At 33.5% G+C, this 25,679-nt stretch overlaps 2 protein-coding genes across 4 annotated transcripts in view; one reads left to right on the top strand and one right to left on the bottom strand.

Annotated features, from left to right (window-relative positions):
• LOC117326251 (non-specific lipid-transfer protein-like) overlaps positions 1 to 4,663 on the bottom strand; it is a 28,002-nt gene extending 23,339 nt beyond the window's left edge. For both annotated transcript variants that reach the window (XM_033882926.1, XM_033882927.1), the window contains exons 1-4: positions 4,548 to 4,663; positions 1,638 to 1,695; positions 1,186 to 1,257; positions 310 to 374 (exon numbers count right to left, since the gene is read on the bottom strand). In XM_033882926.1, the coding sequence (XP_033738817.1) occupies positions 310 to 374; positions 1,186 to 1,257; positions 1,638 to 1,695; positions 4,548 to 4,625 (273 nt within the window). In that variant the 5' untranslated portion in view covers positions 4,626 to 4,663. The remainder of the gene's footprint in view (positions 1 to 309; positions 375 to 1,185; positions 1,258 to 1,637; positions 1,696 to 4,547) is intronic.
• A 207-nt stretch (positions 4,664 to 4,870) lies between these two features.
• Positions 4,871 to 25,679, top strand: part of LOC117326249 (nipped-B-like protein) — a 32,782-nt gene continuing 11,973 nt past the window's right edge. Inside the window, exons 1-36 of one of the 2 annotated variants that reach the window (XM_033882922.1) lie at positions 4,871 to 5,063; positions 6,795 to 6,884; positions 7,259 to 7,427; positions 7,826 to 7,920; positions 8,925 to 9,042; positions 9,432 to 9,556; positions 9,874 to 9,960; positions 10,591 to 10,820; positions 11,252 to 11,269; positions 12,551 to 12,581; positions 12,835 to 12,861; positions 13,147 to 13,275; positions 13,785 to 13,946; positions 14,559 to 14,665; positions 14,871 to 14,957; positions 15,161 to 15,392; positions 15,719 to 15,873; positions 16,210 to 16,290; positions 16,623 to 16,723; positions 17,072 to 17,246; positions 17,433 to 17,515; positions 17,907 to 18,036; positions 18,647 to 18,790; positions 18,954 to 19,022; positions 19,262 to 19,363; positions 19,657 to 19,850; positions 20,299 to 20,401; positions 20,609 to 20,707; positions 21,272 to 21,418; positions 21,982 to 22,116; positions 22,447 to 22,551; positions 22,943 to 22,996; positions 23,225 to 23,336; positions 23,490 to 23,626; positions 24,138 to 24,278; positions 25,513 to 25,606. In XM_033882922.1, coding sequence (XP_033738813.1) covers positions 6,812 to 6,884; positions 7,259 to 7,427; positions 7,826 to 7,920; positions 8,925 to 9,042; positions 9,432 to 9,556; positions 9,874 to 9,960; positions 10,591 to 10,820; positions 11,252 to 11,269; positions 12,551 to 12,581; positions 12,835 to 12,861; positions 13,147 to 13,275; positions 13,785 to 13,946; positions 14,559 to 14,665; positions 14,871 to 14,957; positions 15,161 to 15,392; positions 15,719 to 15,873; positions 16,210 to 16,290; positions 16,623 to 16,723; positions 17,072 to 17,246; positions 17,433 to 17,515; positions 17,907 to 18,036; positions 18,647 to 18,790; positions 18,954 to 19,022; positions 19,262 to 19,363; positions 19,657 to 19,850; positions 20,299 to 20,401; positions 20,609 to 20,707; positions 21,272 to 21,418; positions 21,982 to 22,116; positions 22,447 to 22,551; positions 22,943 to 22,996; positions 23,225 to 23,336; positions 23,490 to 23,626; positions 24,138 to 24,278; positions 25,513 to 25,606 — 4,051 coding nt within the window. In that variant the 5' untranslated portion in view covers positions 4,871 to 5,063; positions 6,795 to 6,811. The remainder of the gene's footprint in view (positions 5,064 to 6,794; positions 6,885 to 7,258; positions 7,428 to 7,825; positions 7,921 to 8,924; positions 9,043 to 9,431; positions 9,557 to 9,873; positions 9,961 to 10,590; positions 10,821 to 11,251; positions 11,270 to 12,550; positions 12,582 to 12,834; positions 12,862 to 13,146; positions 13,276 to 13,784; positions 13,947 to 14,558; positions 14,666 to 14,870; positions 14,958 to 15,160; positions 15,393 to 15,718; positions 15,874 to 16,209; positions 16,291 to 16,622; positions 16,724 to 17,071; positions 17,247 to 17,432; positions 17,516 to 17,906; positions 18,037 to 18,646; positions 18,791 to 18,953; positions 19,023 to 19,261; positions 19,364 to 19,656; positions 19,851 to 20,298; positions 20,402 to 20,608; positions 20,708 to 21,271; positions 21,419 to 21,981; positions 22,117 to 22,446; positions 22,552 to 22,942; positions 22,997 to 23,224; positions 23,337 to 23,489; positions 23,627 to 24,137; positions 24,279 to 25,512; positions 25,607 to 25,679) is intronic. The other variant, XM_033882923.1, reaches the window with a different exon arrangement.

The raw sequence follows: 25,679 nt of genomic DNA, 5'->3' as shown, positions 1-25,679 counted from the left end.
ATCTAACAACTACACATCAAGTTTGGTGAAAGTTGGATTTATACTTTTTGAACAACGGCTCTAAATGCAAAACTCTGAAGTGAAATGTTGACAACAACATATTGTCACCACCAGATAATTTACACGTCCACAGTTTCACTTTTCAACGTCATCACTGGTGAGACAAAATCAATAAATACACAGCAATTAACACAATGCAAACATAGAGTTCCCTCTAACCTGTATTTTAAAACCTTTTGTTGAATAGAACCATTTTTCCCCCTTGCAATTAACCGAATGTTGTCCTAACAATGTTAAATTGTATCTTACATTGTAAACTGGAATCCCTGTCATACCAAGCTGGTACACAGCACGCTGTCCACAGGTAGAATCACCTTCAACACAAAAAAAAACACCTTTATCATCTACATTACCCAGGTCAATAGAGCGATAACAAAATTTTGTAACATTGAATTCAAACATTATAATGGATTTGAAGTACATGTTCACATCAATTTCAAAGTATTCTACTCAAGTACAAAACGTTGAATTTGCACATGAATTTACTAAGTTTATATTGTGCAAAGGTCTTTTTTTCTTTTACAAACTCTGAATAACAAGTTGGAAGAAAGGAGTAAATCATTATGTAGAGGTACTAGGGGTATAATTATTACATAGATATAATAGATATGAAAACTCTACCATTTGGCATAAGATTTTCCCGGCAGTTCAAATCTACAAGGTTTGGTAATGACCTACCAGGGTAAATCCTACATCTTTTTGTTACAAGACTCACAATATCCCCCATACATGTATTTTATTATCATCATCAAAGGTGATTGGTCTGGTCTGCCATATTATACAGTCATGTCACTAATATTGTATTCCACATATAGATACATTGTAATGACATTTTTCATGATGTCACCAAAATAAATTACATCACAAAATTGTCTACCGGTTTGTTGAAAAACGTACCACAAATTTGCCAGTTGCTTAACAGAATATTACAAGTGTATGGATTATATCGAGTTTATCAGACTACTTGTTCCATAAGTTATATGACACTGAATATCTAAATACTGCTATTTCAACAAGTTACTAAAACATGTTTATATAAAATTCAAATCACTTCAAATTGATTGATTCTCATAGTCTGAAGTACCTAAGTGTAACAAATTTACTTTGAAACACTGATTATCTCACCATACACATATCCTACACAAGCTTGTTGCACTTCATCAAATGATATTCCAGCATCTTCAAGTGCTTTTGTCCCTGAAAACAACACAAAAGAGTTGATGATGATTCAACATAATTAAAACTGGTTTTTTTTTATATTAAATGTTTCATGTTGAAATAGATTTCTTAAAATTGTCAATGCTCAAATCACTGCACTAGTGCAGGCTTTGAAGAGAGTTAATAATGTGTTCCTTTTTAGTTTTTAAAGAGGTCCTTTTGTATAATTTTAACAGAATTCATAAAAATATATGAAATCTTTAATTTCTATGCTTTAAAATACTATAGAGACAGCTTAAACAAAAACTCAGGTTTTAAGCATGAAATAATTCATGTTTCTTTGTTCAAGCACGGTTTTATTTCCACAAAATTTGAAAGGTTACCATGACAAGAAAACTCCCAAGTGAAGCTTTACCCACCTGCTTCTTTAGCCATCTCAGGGTAGTCAAAGTTTTCTCTGCGACCCGGCTTTTCAAACTGTAATAATACATTATAAATATTTTAAAACAATGCCTTATTTGAATCAAAAAAAATATATATGGTTTATTCTGAAAGGTACAAATTCGTATGAATTGCATCCACTCCTTCCAGCCATACAAAAATTATTTTTAATGTAAGATCTAGTTCAAAACACTTTTCCACTCTGACATAAAATTGGCTGTCTTGGATGTGGCATGGGTTCAAATTTCAATAAAGTCTGTAGTCCATAAGACAACGCTCACTTTTATGGAAATCTTGTCTCCATATCATGACTTTTATGTTCAGGATATAAAGCAACAGGACTTTTAGATAGCAACTGTCTGAATTTCAGTTTTAGTGTTTCGCTATAATGTAAAATACCAAGGACTGACATTCTTGGACTTTAAAATTTGTGTTCTTTTAAAAGACTACTCCACTTATTTCAAGGCTATTTTAGTAATAGACAAGACGCAATATTTCGCTATTTCCTTAGAAAACTATTACAAACAAAAAATGATCAAATAACTTTAATCATCAAGTTTTTAGTCAACTTCGCTAGCCAAGGGTGTTCAATACGATACTCTCCTTAAGTTGGTATTTAGTAGAATAGTTTTATTTTGTGATAGTCTGTCTTAGTGTCATTTTCATACATCAATTTTGGGACCTACTTGACATCATTTTTTGTCAATAATTTTAATGTGCAAATTGTACATACAGAAGGTTCATTTCAGCATTTTCAACCCCAAAAAGTAGCTGCACAGGTTTATTTCAGCATTTTCAACCCCAAAAAGTACCTGCAGAAATTACACTGGTTTTTACGGCATTTATAATTTATTAAGTAGCCATCACATACTTGTGGCTTCACATTTGAATTTGACCTTCAACTAATCTTGAGACAGATATACCTGGTATGCTCACAAGAATATTATGTGCATGACGTTTAAAGTTTTAGCCAGGACCATTTTGATAATGCCATAATTCATTGTCATACCACCTGATTATATAGGCAGGTAGGGAAGGGACACATATTTTTTATTTGCCTCAGTAGTTTGAAAGTCAGCTTTTTTTCATGTTTGTGATTTTTTTTCATGATTATATTAAAATGACCAGAAAAATTGTAGATTTGTAGAAATTTTAAACTGGTAGAAATGAAAAAAAAAAAAAATTCATTTAAAAGCTAATCAAGTATATGATGAAAGTGCAACAAGGACAATAAAAAAATAGCAAATAAAAACCATGTAATTCACATAAAAAAAGTTATGAGGATGATTTGAGTGACTGACCAAGTAATTATTAATTATGTATATAATTAAATTTATAGATTATATTATAATCTATAAATTTAATTCATGTTTAACAACTGACAATCAGCTGTTACTTACCTATTCTGAACACTATATATAATAGTATACAAGTTACAATGCTGCAGAAAATTACAAATATCACTAACCAGTACGTAAAAGCCAGTAGCCGTACTGAATCAGCAACCCATTGATTCATTAAATAACACATTCATAGTTAACGTGACATTATTTTGACTAATAATACAGACTCATATTTAAAGTGACATTATTTTGACTAAGATATTAACTCAGCTGAGATTGTAATCACTATACATTAATCATAAAACCTCTAAAACATTCAAGAAAAACTTTTTAATCATTATACATTAATCATAAAACCTCTAAAACATTCAAGAAAAACTTTTTTATCTCATTGACCTATTTAAAAATGAACTTTGATTATTCAAACCTGTCTGTTTGAACCATATCTTACATGATAAACTGGTATTATACTGAAACATGGTGAAACTGATAACATTTAGTAACTGATTAAAATCGACATACCAGCATATCAACCGTCTTACTTACTGACCTCAGATGTTATAATATAATCATGAGTTGAGGCCAAATAAATTAAAGTTGGTAGGGTAAATGTTACAGCAGCCTACATTTTTAGTACTATTGATTTTTAAAGCTAATTCAAAGAAAATTAAACCCATATATATCTATATATATTTCTTTCCAAGAGAAACTTTCATGGGATGATGCAGTGCATGTTTAAAACATCAACATCAAAGTCCACAACAGTATGTTTAACACAATTTTATTGCCAACTTTAAGTAATTTATCCCTATTTTTTCCCCATCCCATCAATCTTGATTACCCTATAGCTATTCCCCAGCTATATATAGGTGTATAGCCTATCACTAATGCAAATTCTTCAACAAGCTAATTTCTTCAATTTTCTTATATTATTCAATACAGGAACACAGTTTGACAATAACATAATGCTGAATCACACAGCATAATAAACATCATAGGTTAAACCGTTTCCTGCATCATAAAATTCCACACTTTCCTCGCAACACTATTCCTCATGTCTATATGAAAAAGGCAGGGTCACTTTCGGGAAATTTATGATAGGCACCGTCACACAGTAACGTCAGATAAGAAATCGATCGACCAGTAGTTATAGAAGTTCTAACGAATCACTGAATGGTTAATGAGCACTAGTAGTAGTAGGTCAAGTACATAGTAAATTTTCAATAGTTGGATATTTTCATGAAGTAGAGTCTAATTGATGTCATCAAGAAATGACAATCAAAGCTTGGTCAATTTTCAATGATACAGCAGAAAGTTGAAGGTAAACAGAGATATCCCCACAAACAGAAAAATGCTTTACAATAAATTAACGATAGAGGCCCAAACACTCTTTCAACTAAGGCCTATTACAATGCAAGGTCCAAAGATCAGTGCTCTCACTTCCACCCCTTTCTTGTAATTACAGCTGTCATCAACAGTATAAATCTGATTAAATACGAAGATAAGTCATTTCTAAGTCACTGGGCGTCACACTTCTGAACAAACCTTGGTCATTCCGACCCCAACCACAAAAACGCGTCTTGACAGCATACTCGTGTTTCTGTTTACTGCTGTGGCTGCCATCTTGCAGATGCTTGAAGACCCGGATCGAACTATTTTCAGACGTGACCTCAACCTCATAAATTAATACGCCAAATTAATTGAGATATTTCTTTGTATGTTTATGACTATTAATCATTATAGTAGTATAAGCATTGTCCAATATTCTTTATTATTTAGAAAGATGCGTCATATTTCAGTAAAAATAGATAATTTAAGATTAAGTCGAACTACTTGTCATCGCGAATTTTTGTAATGATAAGTAATCAGTCTGTCGTAATTTTGGCGCGGGTCATTGTTATGATTCCTGAAATATTGGATAAATTCTGTATTTTTTCTAACTTTGAACGATCCGAAATGGATGTCAATTGAAACTTTGGACATTAATCTAAAAATATGACCGATCATTCCAATGAATAGTCTGCAATTTCATCGTATGGTTCATCTCTGAAAGTCAGACAGGTGAGACAAGCTTGATGCCAAACCGAGAGATAATTTTTGACAATTTGTTTACATTATCGTCTAGTGGACAGTGTTGCACTTAATTCGATTGGATTTTAAAAGGTGATATAAACGTTCATATGCATCATAAATATCCATTGCCCTATGTTTGTCGATGAGTCGACACTGCCGAAAACTTGATTGATGTCGTGCATGGCGCATCTTTCACCGGGAGCTTCCATTTGTTGATAACCTGCGAAGAGTGTAAAATCTAGAGGGTGCATGCACTTTTCGAAATGTTTGACCCCAGTTTTTAAAAATAGGGATGTTGTTACTAATTACTTAAAATATCCGTCTCAAGATTTCTCCACAATATGTTCCCTCTTCTGTTTCATCATTTGAATTTATATGACCACGATTGTTGCCTTTAATTTTTGACATAATTATAATTGAAGATAATGAATTAACTTGGTTAGCCAGCAGGGCATTTACTACTCTACGACCCTACTGTGCAATAATATTCTTGTTCAACATCAAGGCATAAACAATACTATTGTACGTTGTTAATTGTGAAGGCTTGGTTTAGTGATTATCACAAATATTGAGGCTATTTTTATGCAAAAACTATATTCCAACAAACTCCACTACAGTGAACTAGATCTGAAATGTTCACCATTGACTCTTGTGTCATGGTTTCGGTTGCTTTTCATATGAATTGTTGGTTAAATTGTAGTAAAAAAGATTATTTGTGCAAAACATGGACTGTGGTATTATAATGATAGTAATATTTCCTTAACCCTCTGTGACTCTATAAGCAAGTATTTCTATTTTGCTTTTAACTGCATGATCCAAGTTAGAGTTTTAAGTGCAAAATTGATCTGAGAATCTGCAACCATAATAAAGCGTACATGTTAAAGGATAGCATTGTCATAAAGACAAAGTTTTACCATATGTTTAAATGATAGCCTGTTCCAGTTTATAAAAAACAGATTTAAAAAAAAAATCATACTGCATGAGTATACCCTTACTCAGTAATAAATGCATTTCTGATTGTTTAAAAATCTATAACACCAATGATCTTCTATATGACTTAATAATTACATGATAAACAAATAATGATGTCCAAGGTGAAAATTAAGTTGCATACCATTATTGCTTCATTTGGAATTTTTATCTTTATTTTTTTAGCAATATTGAAATCATTCCATTGATTAGTCATATTGACGGTTTGGTGTTACATATCCAGAATATGATTACTAAACATGCTTGTTTGGTATATATATGGATGGAACAAATTGGTTGGGACATTTTTTTAGTCTTGTTTATTCTTCCATTTTGATTGTCTCAGGGGACATAACTGTGACATACTTCCTGTTATACAGTTTGAGTGTCCATAATCAAACATCAATGCATGTCCTGTTCTTTAAAGTGATGAAGAGTGTCTTCTTAGTTCCTGTTATGATTTTAATTTATTCTTCTCTTTCACTTCTCTTAGATTATAAATAAATACTTGAGCTGCATGAAATGTTATACATGGTAATTCATTTCAGGGCTTATTTTGTCTAGATTCGGATGGGTCCTTTTTTGGAAGGGCAGGGGGGCATGGATAATAAGTAAATTTGACTACATCAAGAAATAATTTCAATTATAAATATAGGGGAAAGCTGTGAATTTGTCTATAATCGAGATCTCAGGGGTAGTAAACTTTACTTCTATCATGACTAATGATTTATCCTGATGTTTATATTTCAGATGTAGCTATCAAACCAATGGTAATCATGAATGGTGAAGTTCCAAGTGTTCCCATTACAACACTTGCGGGAATTACAAGTTTGACAGATTGTAAGTTAATGGCATAAATTTGTCTTTGTTACAAACCTCTCAAGTTTAAACGCAACCTGTGACATTCATATTTAAGCAAACATGCTAATTGAATTGGAAGTTCTGAAGAAGAAGAAGATACACACTACTATTGTAGAATGATATATTGTCTTTATTTAAAATATGGAAAACTATAAACTTAGGTATTTAAAAGAAATATGACAATGTTTCCTTTTGCTGCGACTACAGTAGAAAATTATTATTTTGGGTGAAATTAATTGAATTCTCTTGAAATAGTTCAACAGTAGAAGTGTTCTATATACCATTTCAACACCATCACAGATTAGAACCTAAATACTATAAAAAATAATATGTTTTTGTTTTCAACATTTTAGTGCTACCAGAGCTGCCGTTGCCAACGCCATTGCCATCAACAGTTCAGAACAAAAGTCTGCTCTATCATGCCAGATTAGCAGAAAGTGCTAAGAGACACTTGTCTAAAAGAGATGATGGCTTGACTCAACAGATCGTTCATGCCTTGCGACAGACATCTACTGATCATATGTAATTGAATTCATTCATTTTAACCTCTTTATTTTCGTTTAATCAAAGTGTGAACCTGGTTTTCATTTTACAAGAGTACCATGGCTGTGGGTAGATTTAAACAAAAAACTGTAAGGACTCTATACAGCTGTAAATTAGAATATAGATTGAATTTTTGAATTACACCAAGACAATTATTAGGCATATCATTTTTGTAAGTAACATCAAACCTAGGTTTTAAATCTGATCAAAATCTATCAATTTCCTTATTCATTTGAACATGAAATGAAGATAAAATGTTTATTTATAGATAGATACAGGTTGACATCAATTTCCTTATTATGAATGGTTATGAAATTAATTTTAAGCTTTCTCTATCAGTTTGCATGTAATAATATTTACACATTTCATTGTTACAGAGAGTTGAAGGACAGTCTGGTGGGTGATAGTATAGAAGGTGATATACCAGAGCTGTTACGTGGAGTGCTAGCCACTGATCCAAATGTATTTAAAGGTAACCTATGGATGGAAATGTTTACCAAGTTGACTTTGATCATATCCTGGTATAATAATATTTTGGGGGGGGGGGGGGGGGGGGGGGGGGGGGGGAGTTCATTGGTTTGAGGAGTGTGTGGCATGGAAGGTAGGAAAATAGTGCTAGGTGGAACAGGGGTTTTACCTAGGTGGCTGGGTTTCTGATTCCCCGAACAGACATGGAAAGATTTGGGGTCACCTGCCCGACTACATAAGTTTTCTATGGGGACTCGGGTTTCTTCCCACAATAAGACCACCTGCATGCTTCTGTGTTAACAATTTTGATTAAGACAAGTTAATATATTTTGTTTTGCAATTGTTTACACATAATGGAAAATAAAGTACTAAACTTGTTCTAATTTCTAGACACTACAGCCATTTTTTATTTATTTATTTTTTTTAATTGATCCTGTCATTTACTTGACATCAATGGTAGCCAATGTAGTTCTGCAACTGACCGACCTAAATCCTGCATCAATCATATTCAATAGATAAATTCTGATATAATAATAAAACTGATATTAGAGACCTGTCCAGTGATGCCACTCTTGGGCTTAAATAATACCAATGTTTTTGCTAAACCCTTTCAACCCTATACTTTATGCCCCGACGGTTCATTTTGTTATAAGGATCTCTCTCCTCATTGCTACTCTGGTCATTTAAAAAAAAAATCTTGATATGTTATAGTCATTAAGAAGAACATAGTTATCCAGGTACAATTTATTTTGCCATTGAAATAGATTTGTGGATAGCATTATATATAGATGTATATATCAAGAGCTTGTGTCATAATGTTATTATTAAAAACCTATATGGTTGCACTGAAATAATCATTTAACATTTGAATGAAGGTTTGTATATTCAAATTAAAATGATATGATACAAGAAACTTTCAAAATAACATATTCAGAACTAATGCTCAAGTTTTGAAGTGTTTGCTTTGTATAAGATTTGTTGTCAAAAGTGTCTTGTTTACTTGAATAGGGACAAGGAGCCAGACGAGTGGAAGGAGTAGCACTCGTAGTCAACAGAAACAGCAGTCTTCTGTGGCACCCTATCCTGTCCAGAACTTCCAGCCCTTCCCACAGAATAACTCCCCAAGGTACAAGCCTAAGGAATCTACATTCTGATTAAGAAACTTGAAATGAAGTCTGGTCTGAAATCCTGCTGCAGAGATATTTTTACACTCAACTGCATGGAATTTCTTATTACGCTGATAATTTCCTGTTTATGAACTCAACATTGATTTTGATTATCTTTGAATAAATATACAAGTTTTATATTGTTGACCCTGTACTTTCCATGAGTTTCATAATTTGGCTTTGTGGATTTCAATATTAGTTCAAAGATTTTAAAGATGAAAAGTCAATGAGACTTAATCCAAGTGAAAATCCTGTTGTATGAAATGAAATGAAAAAAGAGCTTGACATTCTGAGTGCTTTCTATGATAGGGGTTTGATAGTGCTTAACAAGGTTTTGTTTGATTTACAGAATTAACCAACAGCACAGTCCTGCCAGGGCAACTGATCATGCAGGATCTTATCCCCAAAATTCTTCATCCAAGTTCCAACAGTCCTTTCAGAACTTTGCACAGACATCATATTCCAATGTCGCAGGTCAGTTGAGTTGTATTAAAAAATTATGAAGTGAATGAAGTTTGTAAAAAATAGCTGAGAGAGCTGTTATATCATTGTGAAATGTATTGGAGAAAAAACTGCTGTCTGTTATCATTCCTGTTTTCTTAACCATATTTTTATCCCGTTTTCCTATTGAAGCTGATTCTTTGTCAAATCATTAAATAATGGAATGCCACCACAAAAAAAATGAGAACATTTCGTCTTTACTAGGTGTTCCTTCTTCCATAGGGGTCAACTTCCTTTTTAAAGGTCAGTTAGCATTGACAATAAAACTAGCGAATCATATGTTTTTTCAGGTACCATGAATGGGGAGCACCCTGGCACTCCAGAGGGACATTACATTGGTAGGAATGTCAACCAGAATTCCAGAAACACAGCACCAGGTAGAGAAAAAAACTTTGGCTTTCATTCAATACCAGATAGAGTATATGTCAATTATTCAATTTTATTCATAAGTTCTAATAATTTTTTCTAAGGCATAGGAAGTGGGATATATCCTCAAAGAAATATTTCACTATATAAAGTGTGCAATGAAAAATAACACAAAAGTTACTTTTACCTTGATAATTGTTTAATATCAGGAGGTAACTATTATCTTAAGATATTGATGAGGTGGCGGAAAGCAATCATCAATTTCTCTTTAATTACGATTTTTAAGTGTGAAAACAAAAACATGTAAGATATTTCTTAATTTATTTATTCAACTTAAGAGTTGTTTCCCCGAAAGAAAAATGAACATGTATTTCACATGAATATCATAGACCCTATGACTTTAAAGACATATTAGGAGACATGAGATAATTCCTTGTCTAGATAAAACATTTCGTTTTTAATAGCAGAAGGGGCAGAATTTACAAATAAGGATTTTGGTGATATAGCCGTTAATTAGAAATGCAGGTTGCTAATCTTTTGCATTGACTCAAAAATGGGTCTTTCTTTGTGTACAAATTCGATGTAATCCAGTAATGTAACTATTGTGCATGTCTTTCAGCGTATGATATCTTTAATTGCAGTGGCCTCCCCTGCCCAAGCCACGGTCGCCGAACCATTGATACCAGTCGCAAAACAGCCTGAATCATTGATGCCAAAAAACACCACAGCTAACCCCCAGAAATACCCGCCAATGAAGCAACCCATTGTCCTTTTGGAGCAACTGTCACACCCTTCCCTGTCCTCCCAACCTAGCAACAAGAAGAAAAGTGCAGGTCAACCATTTGTTATGTTGGAGCCTCTAGATGAAAAGGTAGTAAGACAAGACTTGTTAAAACCTGTATGCTTCTGAATTATATTTATTTCACACAAAAAATTGTTTGTTCAGCACGTCGTAGCAACATACTGTCCCCACTGTGTTTGGTCTAACGTCATCTTATATAACACTAACTTGATTAGGATCTGTTAGACTGTATAACTGCCATTTTACAACATAATGCATGAGTTTTTTCATTAGACAAGTTAAACCCTTTCTCATTCCAGTATAAACAAAATGTGTTTCAATCTTTGTTGGCAAATCAAGTTTATTTCATTATCTTTTGATATTACATGATAAGTAGTTTTCAGAATTTTCAACCTAATCCAAATGGCTGCAAGTTTTAACATAAGCCTGGTTGTGGATACTGCCATTGAAATGTTCCACATTTTGATGAATGATGATTTTGAATGGGATTTTTTTGACAGGCTAAAGTGGGTAAAAAGGTATTGTAGATTTTTGGGAAAGCAGTTTTACTCTACGGCTATTAGGCCAGTATTAATAAAATGTGTTTGCCTAAACTAAACCCAGGAATTTTTTGGGGGTAGGTAGGAAAAGAATTTAAATCTACACTTTATGGTATCTGATGCCACAAAATTACATCATTGTAAGACCAATATTTTTTAGACAAAATCAAATTTAAAAAAAAAAAATTGAAATGTCTATTAAATACTTTGAATTGTTTATCTGGTATGGTTTAGGCAAACAACAAATATTTTATTTTAGGCCTGACTAATATTCAGTACTGCTGTTCAGTTTTTTGGCCATGTCTGCTGAGTTAAGTTTCTTATGCAATATTTTCTCATATTTCTTTTGTCATTGTTACAAGTTGAGAAGTTTCAGGAATTATTTTGCTCTTTTACACAGCACAATTTGTATGAGACCAGATGAACTACTGGCTATGCCGTTTCATATTAATCACCATTATTTGTTTTGTGATAGTCCAGAGTTGTAAGTGGATGCATTTACACTTTTTATGTTGAAGAACCTGGTTAAAAGCATTCCAAAATTAGTTGTGGCTTTGAAAAGATTTTTCTGAATAATAGAAAAAACAACTTTTCTTCCAAGACTGATATGAGATTCCAGTTCATTAAGAAATTTCTTTTCTTCATCTGCTCCATTATGAAGTATAAATGATATGGTTGGGAAAGTGGACACTTGAATTTTAAAGTTCATATATATACCCAAGTAACATGCCAAACCAGTCGGTCTAATAAAACTGCCAACAACAGCATTCATTGTTAAAAGTGCATGCACAGGAATAACTGTTTTTACCCTTAATATAAATGGAAGTTTTTCAAAACAGAATTGTTTTATTCCTGTCTTGATTCTGTTTACTTGAGTAGAGAGAGGTAAATGCATCCATTTTTAACAGTTAAAAAAATTCTTGTTCAGTTTCTGAATTGCATGCATGCATGTTGGGAGAATGTTATTATTTTCTACTTTTTTAAAATGAAGAAAATTCATTTTACAGAACTAAGTAACAGGATGATCAAATGATTTTGATACTACTTTATACACATCACAAATAAAAAAATTCTTTGTTGATAGCATTAATTAAAAAATATTACTACGTAATTTACATACCCAATATTAAACCAAATTTTACACAGAATAATTACAATTTTCACACAGATTAATATTTTTATCAGTGATAAAAGTTGTTTCTTTCACATTGTATAATTCTGAGTAAGAACCTGTACCAATATATCACCTTTCTTTTGCAGACCCTTAAATCAATCAAATATGGAGGCTCAGGTAATACTCTTTATTTTTTCTATCCTATTTATTTCAGTGAAGCATTTCTGTTGGAAAAATCAGTTCATCAAATATGTTTCTCAATAAGAAATGCATTAAGCCTCATAAATTTTGTTCTAACATGTCGTTATAAAAATGAATATTGCATTGAGCTGATTTACACACTAAGTTATCATCTTTTGATAAGTGTGTTGATTTTCATTAAAGAGGAAAAACAAAAGTAACTTGAACATTTTGTTTTGTTTTGTCTCAGTGAAAGCGAAGTCTGATCGGAGATCAGGTAAGTTTATCCTTAATTGAAGTTATTTTGATAATTGACACTAAGATCAACACTTTTTCACTGTAGTATAAATAACTTAAAAGTGTAAATGTAACTCCTGTATGGTAATGTAAAGAGTTAAATGAAATGTAATAATTTTTTATTCACTTATTATTTTATAGTAGACTATAGGTGTATAAATTGTTAGAAGTATATAACATTTATAGGAACTGTATAATGTACAGCAGTGAACAGCAATCACAGTAGAGAAAATATGTATATATAAAAAGCAAACTTCTAATACAGGGAGCAAGAGACGTTATGAAGATGATAACGATGGCTACTCCTCGAGAAGAAAGAGAAGAAGAAATTACAATGAAGATGACGATAGTGATGTGGAAATGGTTGAATCTGAATCAGATTTAGAAATGGAAGGTACACATTCAAATAAAATAATTAATTCTAGTGAATTTTCCTTTAAATATTTCATTAAAATAATTGATTTAATTACATGGTACAATCAATCCTCACAAATGTTTTTTGTGAAAACATTATTTGTACAAGATATAATTCAATGATGACTGCTGGCATGGCAATGGCACAAAAACACGCCTCATTTTGAAAATTGTTTCGTGTATGAAGCTACCAGTAGTCCCTGATAGTGCATTTTGATAATTGAGGATTTTTCAAAAAAAAAATCTGATATTAAGAGAGGAATGTGTGGGGTAATGCACTTGTATCTATCAATTGATATCCAGAGTAAAAATCATCCTTCATTATGTACCCGAGTTAAAAATTAGTACATACCGAGGATTATTCCAACTTTGGGTTTTAATTACCAGATGCAAGTGCGCATAGGATAATGCTGCTACACTTGTGTTTTGTGGTGTTTACCAGTTACATTAGAAGTTCAGAAAAGATTGCATTTGCATTCAACATTACAGTAGTTAGAAAGAAGAAAAAGGACAAGCGACATAAGCGGGTCAACCAACAAGCTCTGTCAGTGGAGGAATTACTGGAGAGTCCAACCTTCAAGAAGTTTAGCACGTCCATGGAATATATCCTGGACTCTGCAGAAGACATCAATTTTGGATCTCTGGATCCCAGTAAGTTCTGTGTACTACACAAAAAGTTTATTTTTCTTATGGTTTTGTAAATTTAGTACCCATTATATACACTGAAATGATAAATTGGTCTTTAAAATAAACCATAGAATCTTGCAGGGAAAGGTATCTTGAATATAAGTCTCGGTCAGGGAAAAGTTTCTTAAATAAAGTCACTGTTTGAAAATAGGCTGTTTAACAAAGTCATAGGTCTGGTTTGTACACCAAACAATGAAGCAGTGATCACATGAAATTTATGCCATTTGTGTATTTTGAATTAGTTTTGAATTTTCTTTCATTAGTACTGGGTATTTATGCCTGTTTTTACAGAAAGTATGATTTGTTTAAGTTTGGTAACCTCCAGATGGTACAACCATATTCATTGTTTTCTTGAAATTACACTTTTACTTTGTAAACTTTAACCATCTTGAAAATGAGCTGTAAAGTCCCCATTAAAAAAAATGAGTGTTTATTCTGTGGCTTATTTTAAAATTTTAGAGTATCTCCTTATCTTAATGTTCCATATAAGAACAATGATTTTAGATAACAGTTTCATCTCTGATATGAGATAGTATAATTGCTTTTATTCATCCAAGCCTTTTCTTTTTATTTCAGATGATGAAGACACAGAGTGTCCACCAGAATCTCTTATATCTAAACAAATTCTTACAGAGCTTGTAGGAGAAACAGCCAAACTGAAGTCTATGGGTGTATTAAATCAGGTAAATCTGTCGATCTAGGACGTCATATCGTTAGAGCTATTAATTGTACCATATCATCAAAGCTTTTCCTAGAATTTAAAGGATCATGCATTGACATATACATCATGGATTTGATAATTTGATTTCCATTGGTATGGTTATGAAGAAAAGTCTTCAGGAACATTGAAATGTAGATGACTAGTGCATCTAATGATTTCTTTTGTAGGTACCAGCTGACAAGCTTGTAAAACTATTAACAGTTCTACAGTGGAACATCAGAGATGGTACCAAACTTCTACCCAACATGACACAGGTAGGTCTTAGCAAAGACATGTTGGACATTTTCAGGAAAGACCTTAAGAAATGTGTTTGTTATGAAATCTACGTTCTTCTTTAAAAATGGTCAAGTTGATGGATGAATTTGTAGGTGAAAATCAAAAACATATTTTGTTCCTTCTTATGCAGAATGCATAATTTCTTCAAATTGGAAAAGTACATGTTTTCTATTGTTTGAAGGACATTGACGATGAAGAGGAACAAAAACTCTGGCGACATTTAACTATGGAGAGAGTGATGCGGAGCATGGACTCGTCGCTTACTGCCTTGTACATCATGACTGCCAAGGAGATGCCCAAAAACGTTTACTTAGAGGATGTCATTGAGAGAGTCATCCTGTATGGGAAATTCCACTTACAGAACACAGTTTACCCGGAGTATGACCCGGTGTACAAAATTGATCCAAAGAAAGGTAGATACATCTTATCATGGCAATCTAGGCTTGATAGAATCAAAGCTCTGTTGACTGAAATTTTATCAAGAGTAATAAAAGGCTTTGTTGAAATTTTTTTTTTTAAATTGATGTTTCTATATATACTTCTTCACAAGCAAGATATAATGGGTTTGTGAAACATTTTCTAATATTCATGACAAAAGTTTTATGAGGTTAACATCGTAAACGATTTCAAAAATTGTCTATGGCTTTGTACTCCCACATAAAAAGAGGAGAAAAGTGATTGTATCAACAAAACAAAAAACAAAACACCGAAAATAATGATTTTGTTGTAAACCTGACAGATGGCTACCACACAAGTTCTAAATTAAAACGAGCCAGAGCAGGACAAGTGAAACACAAGTCCACAATCAACCTCTACAATAAAATGGCAGATCTGGTGGATAACCTGGGACAGTTGATTGACATCCAGGAAATGACAGACACCACCATATTACAGGTATGTCTGACCACAGAGCCGTGAGCTTATATACAAGTTGAAATATTTAAGAAACGAAAATTGTTTCGATGTAAACCTGGAGACTAGTGAACGTAATACTAAACCAAAGTGAATTGCTAAACAAGTGTCATATCTTCAGAAGCGATGGACAAGGAATGATTAACTCATTGAAACAACAAAAATAAAAAATGATCAATGATAATGATTCAAAGGATTCTTAGCACATAGTTTTGCCTATAGCAGATTGGACTCACATTTTATGCTTGATTGAGTTTTGTTCTTATTCTTCCAAAAATGCTGTTGAAATTAGGTACATAATCTTTTGTTTTTGTTCAGGTGTCAACGTTAGGAGTATCCCCTTTCTTCGTGGAGAATATTAGTGAGTTGCAGTTAAATGCAATGAAGCTGGTCACGACAGTAAGTTCCTTTCATAATTCTGATTTGAAAGTAATTGGCTTTGGTATGAAACCATTTCAGACTGAAACTTGTTCTGATTTTAAAAGGGACACATTTGTTGTAATAAACAAACAGTAAAAAAGATACGTTTCAGTATTTTTCGATGGTATTCAAAGTTTGAAGCATTGTAAATGTTGATTGGTATTTTGTGTGTTAGATAACCCTATTCTATGTACTTGTATATTCATATGCAACAAAATGCTCATATCCATGTATAATTAATTCTCAAATGACGTTATAATAAGGAATTAACTGTCAGTCATGATTTCTAATTTTATAAATGCTTCCTCCAGATCTTCACCCACTATGAAAAACATAGGCAGCTTATACTGGAGGACATATTTGCCAGTCTGGCAAGGTTGCCATCAAGCAAAAGGAATCTCAGGAACTATAGGTAAAACGTGTGGCACAAAACGTAGATCTGATTTAATGTGGGAGATGAATATAACACTTTGAGGCTTTCACTGAACATCTGAACTGTTGATATAATTACTAAAATAGCAATGTTTATGTACTTCTTTGAAGGGTAGCAGCTTAATCATGAAAGAACTTCGATTTTATAGCTTTGATAGTCACTTTGGAATAAGTCTCAAATTACAAAATAAGAATGTTTGGGGCTCAGGATAAATAGTTAACAAGAAACAAATGACAAGACTGACCAAAGACGTCAAAGAAATCAATAACATTTCGTGCTGCAGTTACTAATCAATGATTTTCACAATATTCAAATGTTTCCTGTCAGATTGAATTCGGAAGAATCAATACAGATGGTGACAGCATTGGCTCTCCAGCTAATTCAGTGTGTGATTAAGCTGCCATCACAGACAAACTCCGGACCAGAACCACTGGTAGAGGAGGAGCCAGCCCCATCTTCTTCCAAACGAGGACACCAAAATCAAAAAAAGAAAAAGCCGGAGGTAGGACTGATACTGATACCCTTACTGGATCCAAAAACATAATTTATCCAAGAGGCTGTTGTTAGGATATTTAATGATTTTATTTTTCAGCTATATTTATTGCTTTTATTTTTCAATAATTCTTAACCACCAAATAGAGATGAGTTTACTATATAGCTAACATTTACATATATTTTCACTTTTCAGAATGAACAAGATATATTAATTGTTACGTCCTTTGAGAATGCCATGCGAACAGGATACAACTTCCTTTCAGTCTTCTTAAAGAAGTAAGTATTCATTTGTCCATGTGAGTCATTTTTTGGGGAAAATCATGTATTGTAGTTTATTTGATCATTTCATTTTGGCCATCTGTGTATTCATAATGGATTTGAATTGGCCCTTTGCCATCAGTAAGAAATTGGCCATTATCCCAGATTGTGATCCTTGGTCCAGGAGTGATTTGTAAGGAAAGCAGATCTTAAACTATTTTACTCTGGCATAGTCTTTCACATACACAGAACCAAATTTTCATATTTATGTTTATAGTGCAGTGAAAGTGAATATTTTGACCATATGTTCTACAACTGGATTGTAAAATAGATGTTCCATGAAGAATAATGATAAATGCCTTGAGTAAGGTCACAAATAATTGCATGGGTTTGATATTGAATGTTTTAGGTGCACAGTGAAAGGTGAGGAAGATTATCGGCCTTTGTTCGAAAATTTTGTCCAAGATCTCCTTGCCACAGTCAACAAACCAGAATGGCCATCATCAGAGCTCATGCTTAGTCTCCTCGGTAGGATCCTGGTAAGATATACTGAAAAAACGTGTAAAGCTTACTCGTCATTCAAGACATTCATCCTGTCTTACAAACATAAGATTTACAAGTCCAGTATCCTTCACTTATAACAACCAAGCGGACAAGATAGTGTCTCAATTGCAGTATTGTATATTTTATTTAATTTAATTAAGTGTTCTTATGCCTTGGCTAGACTACTGTAATTTAGATAGATCCCTACATAGAAACTCTTCATCACCCTAGATATTCCGTTCAATGATCTTCACAGGATCATTTTCATTTAACCTTGAGAGAGTTGTAGATTGAGGTAATGAAGTCAGCATCTAGGTCACTGTTACCAAAAATAGAATCCCATCCAAAGTAATTTTGCTGCAGTTACCACTAACAGATACCTTGAATTGTTCAAATACCAAGTCTGTCGAGGTCAATATCTAGATCATGTTGCTATGAATAGAATCCCTCAGAAAAGTCTCTGATCTTCTGTACTTAATGTGATTTAAACCTTTTCATATAATACTTGTCTTGACATTTATGTATAGCATTAAAAGCTGGGGAAATCGGCAGGTTTTGGAGAATACAGGAAATAACAAACTAATTAAATTCTATTGTGTTTTACAGGTAAAACAGTTCAGCAATAAATCTGTAGATATGTCTCTCAGGGTAGCATCTTTAGAATACCTGGGCATTGTAGCGTCCAGGTTACGGAAAGATGCTGTGTCTAGTCAACTGAACCAGGAATCCATAGACGAGATTGTCGCAAAGGTAAAATTTGAGTTAACAGCTTTTGTCAAGATCATTTTATATAAACATTATGTTATGTGTAATAGTATAAAACAATATAAAGTTCATTTAAGCCCTGTTTCAGGGTACAGAATTTATCTCAACTTCACTTTTGTTGTATTTTTCTGTTGATTGATGTGTACAGGTAAATGAAGTGGATAGTGATGATGACACCCCACGACGGTCCTCACGGGGAGGCAAGAATTCACCTGTGGTGAGTTTTCAGCAAATTTGAATCACAAGTGTTGGCCTTTTTTGTAAATGTGCTTCTTGTCAAACATCCAATCTTCTTTTGTTCTTAAATTTTATTGCAAAATAAACAACAATTTTTCACAGGAACTCCGTTATACTTACATAATCTTTCAAACAACATGACCACTTTGGCGTCTAATTGGCAAAAACATTTTTTGTTGAATTTCAATTTTTCTATCTGATTTACATTGCTTGTTTCAGCCGGAAGGTGCAAATGATTCAGTGGAGGATCAGACTCAGAGCTTACAGAAAGCCATGTTAGAATATCTCACTTACAATAGTGAGAGTGAACCAGCATACTGGGTAAGACCAGAACAATCATTTTAGGTTGGATTTTAGTTTTCAAACCAGCAAAATGAGAATTTTGAGCCAGCAAAACTTTAAAACTAAAATATCTTTGGAACAACTGGTCTGCAATTTGTGTTACTTGCAAATCAAACCTAACCACACTGCTCACTGTGTTGTTTTATGTATCAGTTGTAATTCTCAACATTGCTCATACCTTCCTATAACTGCTATTAGAAAATACAATATTCAGATCAGGTAATAGGAAATTTGAGTCTATTCTAATCTTATAAATTGGAATTTCTTTGCAGTTTGCTTGTCAGTTCTATATCGCTCAGTGGTACAGAGATGCGACAATGGAAGCTGAGAAGTCTGGGGCTGCTCATGATGAATTTGATGAGACAGAAGCAGAGATGACAACAGAAGTCCTTCAGAACACAGAACGGCGCAAAAATTTCCTTCTGAAACAAGTGGAACTCACAATGGTGGCACACAAGTCAGGAAGGTAACTTTAAATACCACATCACTAGCTCAGATATAGGTTTAAAATCCAAAGTTTCTACTGACACACACAAAAAAACACATTAAAGAAGCATGTGTCAAGAAAATATATAAGTGAAGTTGCTGTTGAAATTTTCTCTGCTGGCGAAAATCTCCAAAGGATGTGTGAATGACTGCTTATTTCATGTTGCCCCAGCAAAGACTTATTAAATTGGAAGATAATTGACCTTTAATGTTGTATTTGGTTGCTTTAATACCACTAGCATTAACTCTGATGAGCTTTAGATCAACAATTACTGAAGTCGCATACCAAGAAGCTTGAAATCCCTTAAGGGAATAATTACATGAGAAGGGATATTACTTAAGATAGTACTCAAATGATGTTGTTTACAAAATCTTATGTAATCCAGATACACGCTAGAATGTTTATAACCGCAGTAAATGTATTTCAGACCGCCGCCGAGCAACCTAGAACATGACAGTGCTTGTTTGATAGCCAGATACCTATCCTCAAAACGGCCATTTGCACAAAGTTTTGATATTTATTTGACACAGGTGAGTGAAATCATTTTTCCAAAACGATGCTTTCTTATCAGGTGTATATTTCATAGGAATAGTGCATATATCTTAAATTTTACATCAACATATTGCAGTAACAGCATTTAGGCCATTCAAATGGATGAATCTTGGCACAAGTTCCAAAGTATTTTCTATCCAGAATATGTTTTGTGCGATTATTCCTACTTTCATTTAATGTTTCAGATTTTGCGGGTACTTAGTGAAACAGCTGTGGCTGTGCGGACAAAGGCAATGAAATGTCTGACAGCTGTAGTGGAGTCAGACCCAGGTATTCTGGCCAGAGTAAGTCATCAAGTAGCAAATGTCCATAAAATAAGTAGAATGTTCCACTTTATGGGACATTCCATTTGGCCTAGGATGCACCAGCTGTTCTGATAAAGGGAACATTCATTTGAAATGTTCATTAAACTGAATGTATATGCACATCTTTACCAGTTATGAATATTGACTTTGAAGTATATATTTATGAGTGCAAAATATTCATATTGATGATGAAGTTGTGCCACAGTAAAACTTCATTTTGGTAGTTTCTGATTGAACCAATAACATCATTTTCAAAAAGTTGTTTTTGCTACTTGTGTGAGCATTACATTTGCACACTCAGGAACACAATTTAGAACAAATTCCCACACCCTAAAACTCGTTCACCTTATCATTAAATTGATTATGGGACTCTTTTCAATTGAATTGTTGCAATTAAATTGTCTGATTCATTCTGATCTTACATGTCAGAGGAATTATGTTTACCAAGAAATGTTTGATGGGGTTGAATTTTCATGCATTTCATCGAGTCTTTCAATCATTAATGATTGGTTGCAATTTCAATTTGTTATATGCTTGTTGTAGACGGACATGCAAAAGGGTGTCCATGGCCGGTTCCTAGATCAATCTACGATGGTAAGAGAGGCAGCAGTGGAATTAGTAGGGAGGTTCATCCTTATCCGTCCAGATCTCATTCCCAAATACTATGATATGTTAACAGACAGAATCCTGGTGAGTGTGAGGATATTGCATCTGGTATGCTATGATAAAGATAATTGTCAAGCTGAAAAGAATTTGTACATTTTGTGATTTGAAAAGTAATTATTCCTTGCTATAGGAGCATATCTGTACCAGATTTGGATATAAGCAACATTTCGAGCTCAACATGCATTTTCAAAATAACCTTTAAAAAATCACCAAGCATGTTCTTTTCACATGCATACTGAATATTATTACATTTTCTAAAGTTTATAATGATGTGCACTTAATTTGTTTTCTAGAAATTTTGGAAATCAGCCATTTAGTTTCAGACAGGTATAGCTCAATCCATATAAGTGTACTTGTCAAAATATTTGTAGCACAGGCACAGTCTCCATCTGTACCAGTCGCTCATTTTTCAGGTTCAACGATTAATATTTTGTCTTGATTGTCCTGTCAAAGAATTGTGTTGTAGACACACAAATGCAATTTTAAGTCAAATTATTAACAGAATTTGCCGAATTAAATCTGAAAATATAAAAGATCTTAAATAATGAATAATTAGTATTCTCAGGAATGTTGACTTACTTTTCCAGGATACAGGAATCAGTGTGCGCAAACGGGTGATAAAGATCTTCAGAGATATTTGTATAGAACAGAGTGACTTCCAAAAAATTCCTGAAATGTGTGTGAAGATGATTAGGCGGGTAAATGACGAGGAAGGCATCAAGGTAAAATTTCAGTTTCATGCTCCAGTAGGGCTTTTAGCCCACCATGTTTTTGGGCTGGGACAGGTCTTGTAATGAGAAGAAAATTTCAGGAGTAAACTGCAGCTTTGGAGAATTTTGCTTTAATACGAAAAAATGTCAAATGGGAATAGGGCTCAACATGAGTCTAGCTTTATTTGTGTATGATTAGGTGAAGGAGAAAACCAAACTTTGGTGAAAAAGGTTTTGCTTTCTTAAGAACTCATTTTAGAAGGAATCTTACAAGCTAAAATCCTCAGTTGCCAGTAGCTTATTGTTTTAACTTCTATTATAGTTTTGTCTTTTCTCTTGCAGAAACTTGTCAACGACGTGTTTCAGACAATGTGGTTCACTCCACTAAGTACCCGAGACAAAGATACCTCAAAGCTGCTCCAACGGGTGGTGAATATCACAGATGTGGTAAGTACTTCACAAGCAGATAATTAATACACTGATAAACGAATAACTGTATATTTGGGAGTGAATTCTATACAGGAGTGAAACCATTTCATCTTGTGGTGAAGCAATTTCATGTTTGTGGATTCAGTTAATCAATATAACTGCAGATAAAAACAAACAAACTTGGCTTGACCAGGAATGTTTTTTTACAGTTCTGCCTGCAGTATTATCATAATATTTAACTTCAGACCAAGGAACTTCAACCTATGAGATTTTGCAGGTGAAAGGCATATACACAATTGATACTGTGTAGAAAGAAAGACATGGAAACACATTTCATCAATTGAGTACCAGACAGATTTAATTTCTGTGCTTTTGTATTAACATTGGCAAACATTTATCATTGTTACAGGTCGCAGCATGCAAAGACACTGGTTTTGAATTCTTCGAGCAGTTGTTAGAAAATGTAAGTTCAGAGAATTAAAAAAAAGCAGGCAGAGTATAAAGATCTCATACAGCAGATACATGTATTAGTTTCAAGAATAATTTAATAAAAAGGAAATTTAATTGAGTTATAAAATATGATGTATTTGAGATATTTGTGTAATGAAATAAGATATTTTTGAAATCTGTTGTTTATCAATTATGAAAGTCATTTCAATACCAAATTAATGTTCAAAAAATTTAATTTCAGCTTTTGAAGAAAGATGAGGAGGGAAACTACAACAAGAGTGCTGTGACATCGTGTCGACAGATCGTAGACTGTCTGGTGGAAAATGTCCTCTCCCTTGAGGAGCGCAGTGTTGGTAGGTTGCAGTTTTTGACTTCATGGTGCACGATACAATTTAATATATGCAGAATATAGGTCAAAACATAGAATCCTGAATCACAAATGAAGCTAATTTAAGACATTTGATTGATACAGAGCTGGTTATTACAATTATTAGGTTCTATTTCAGATGTAGACTCTGTGAAGGGCTGCAGTCAGCGATTAGTGGCGTGCTTGTCTACTTTGTTCCTGTTCAGTAAGATCAAACCAGACCTGATGATCAAACATGCCACCACACTACAGCCATACCTGGACATCAAGTGCAGTGTAAGTAGCTTAGGATCGCTCAACTTGGAATCTTATAATCTGAAATATCTTTACTCTATGTCTCGAGAAGTAATGACCAAGAAATTTTGTTGTGCATAGTCAAAATTTATTTGAAGACATCCGTCAAAATCTTTTTGAGTCAATGGCTCCTTGAAAATATTAAAGTTAGGATGTCAGGGTAGAGAGTAATTCATTGAAACACTGTCTTCATTGGGGAAATAAGTGTTTTGAATACATTCAAAGATTATTTGCTGTATTAGGCTTCGACTACAACTGCCAATTATCTTATGAGATGGATGGCTTTCCGATAGTTCATAACTGTTCTTCAGGTGATTCCAAGATGCTGTATAATGCTCCTGACCATCAATGTTGTCACATTGTTTGGGATGTTTGCTATTAATGAAGTATCGTCCACTTTTAATATCAGATAGAGCATTGACACATATCTATCAGATGTACAGAATACGCTGCAATTTCCATATTAATTATTGAGATAATTTATTGGTTACAGACGCAGGGTGACTTCTACGTACTGCACTATGTGGCCAGGATCTTGGAGGTGGTTGTGCCATTAATGGATCATCCCAGTGAATCATTTCTTGCCCAGTTAGAGGAGGACATGATCAAATTAATCTTAAAACATGGCATGATGGTAAGTTATACCGATAAGACAAGAAATCTACCCTGTATCAGTTATATGATACCGACATCTAACAATAATAGTAAACTCAGGGGCCGGTATACCCTGATAAAATGCTGCAGTATTTGTTAGTGGACAATCATATCGAATTATAGCGACACTTGTTCGTTTGGCGAACTTTACAAGGGTCTGCGCGATGGATCGCTTGGTCCCGACGACTGGTCGTTTCCGCCAAAATTCTCGGATCATGATGTGTCGGCCGCGATCGGCAAACGGAAAGCTGATGTTTTTGATAAAGTAATGATCAATGTCTTTGAAGGTAAACGAAGTAACAAAACTGTTTGGACATTATGTAAGAACCAAATCTTAAAACATAGGGAGTTCCTGATCACTTGTGTACATCTGGTGAACATTGAACATAAAATTGTATTTCAATTGTTTTTCAATTTAAATTGCAAGTTTAATACCAGAAAATAAAGACAATAGTTTAAAATTAAGATTTCTTTATTCATTTTATGCATTTAACAATTGACACAATTTCAAATCACATGATTTATGTATATGTATTATTATGTGACTGAGAGAAAAAAATAAAAAAAGTCCCTCCCTCATCACATTTTTAGGTAGTAAAAAAAAAAAAAAAAAAGCCTCCCTCCCTCATCCTTTTTTGGAAAAATGTGCCTGAGAAACAAGACATTAATTTTGTTTGGCCTTAGTCTAAGTATACAGTAGATTACAACTGCAGGTGAAGATCTGAGGTTTATAGTTGAATCCCTTCATGGGGCAGTTTGTGTTTCTGGGGAAGCTGAGATTGAAGACTGTCGAGTACTGTTTTCATTTGTCTTCTTAGCAAAATTCAAAATACCCAATTACTCTGACAGCTACTGGTCTACTGGTACAACAGCTACTACAAGGGAGTCCCCATCTGAAAATGACTGGTCATTCACTAGGCAATAAAATACAAAGAAATGGTATGAACCAGCTCAATTTAAAGTTTATAATGTTTCTTGTTGTTGGTTATTACCAGAATACTACCTATTCAACATTATTGCAGCTTTTACGGGATAGAAAAGTTTTGCCAAAATGTGTTATATCCTTTTACCAGACCTATGATGATTTTACCAGCCAGGTTTTTCAGACTGCATTGATAAGAGTGAATGGGATTGTATCTCTCCTATCCATCCTTTAACCATTAACAGCGGGTTGTCCTAAACTGCTTGTGTAACTGAAGACTTTATAATTGCAGGTGCTCCAGAGTTGTGTTCGGTGTTTAGGTGCTGTTGTAAATAATGTTAGCCACAACTATGCCTTAGTCAAAGACTGCTTCCAGAAGTTCTTTGGTAAGTTGAGAGTTGAATATTTAAGTATATTTAAGGACGAAATAAATAATAGCAAAACAATAAGAAGTTAAAT

Source organism: Pecten maximus, chromosome 4 (assembly GCF_902652985.1).
Source record: "Pecten maximus chromosome 4, xPecMax1.1, whole genome shotgun sequence".
Lineage (NCBI taxonomy): Eukaryota > Metazoa > Mollusca > Bivalvia > Pectinida > Pectinidae > Pecten > Pecten maximus.
Note: the sequence above shows the minus strand (reverse complement) of the source record. Positions and strands in the feature narration are given on the sequence as shown.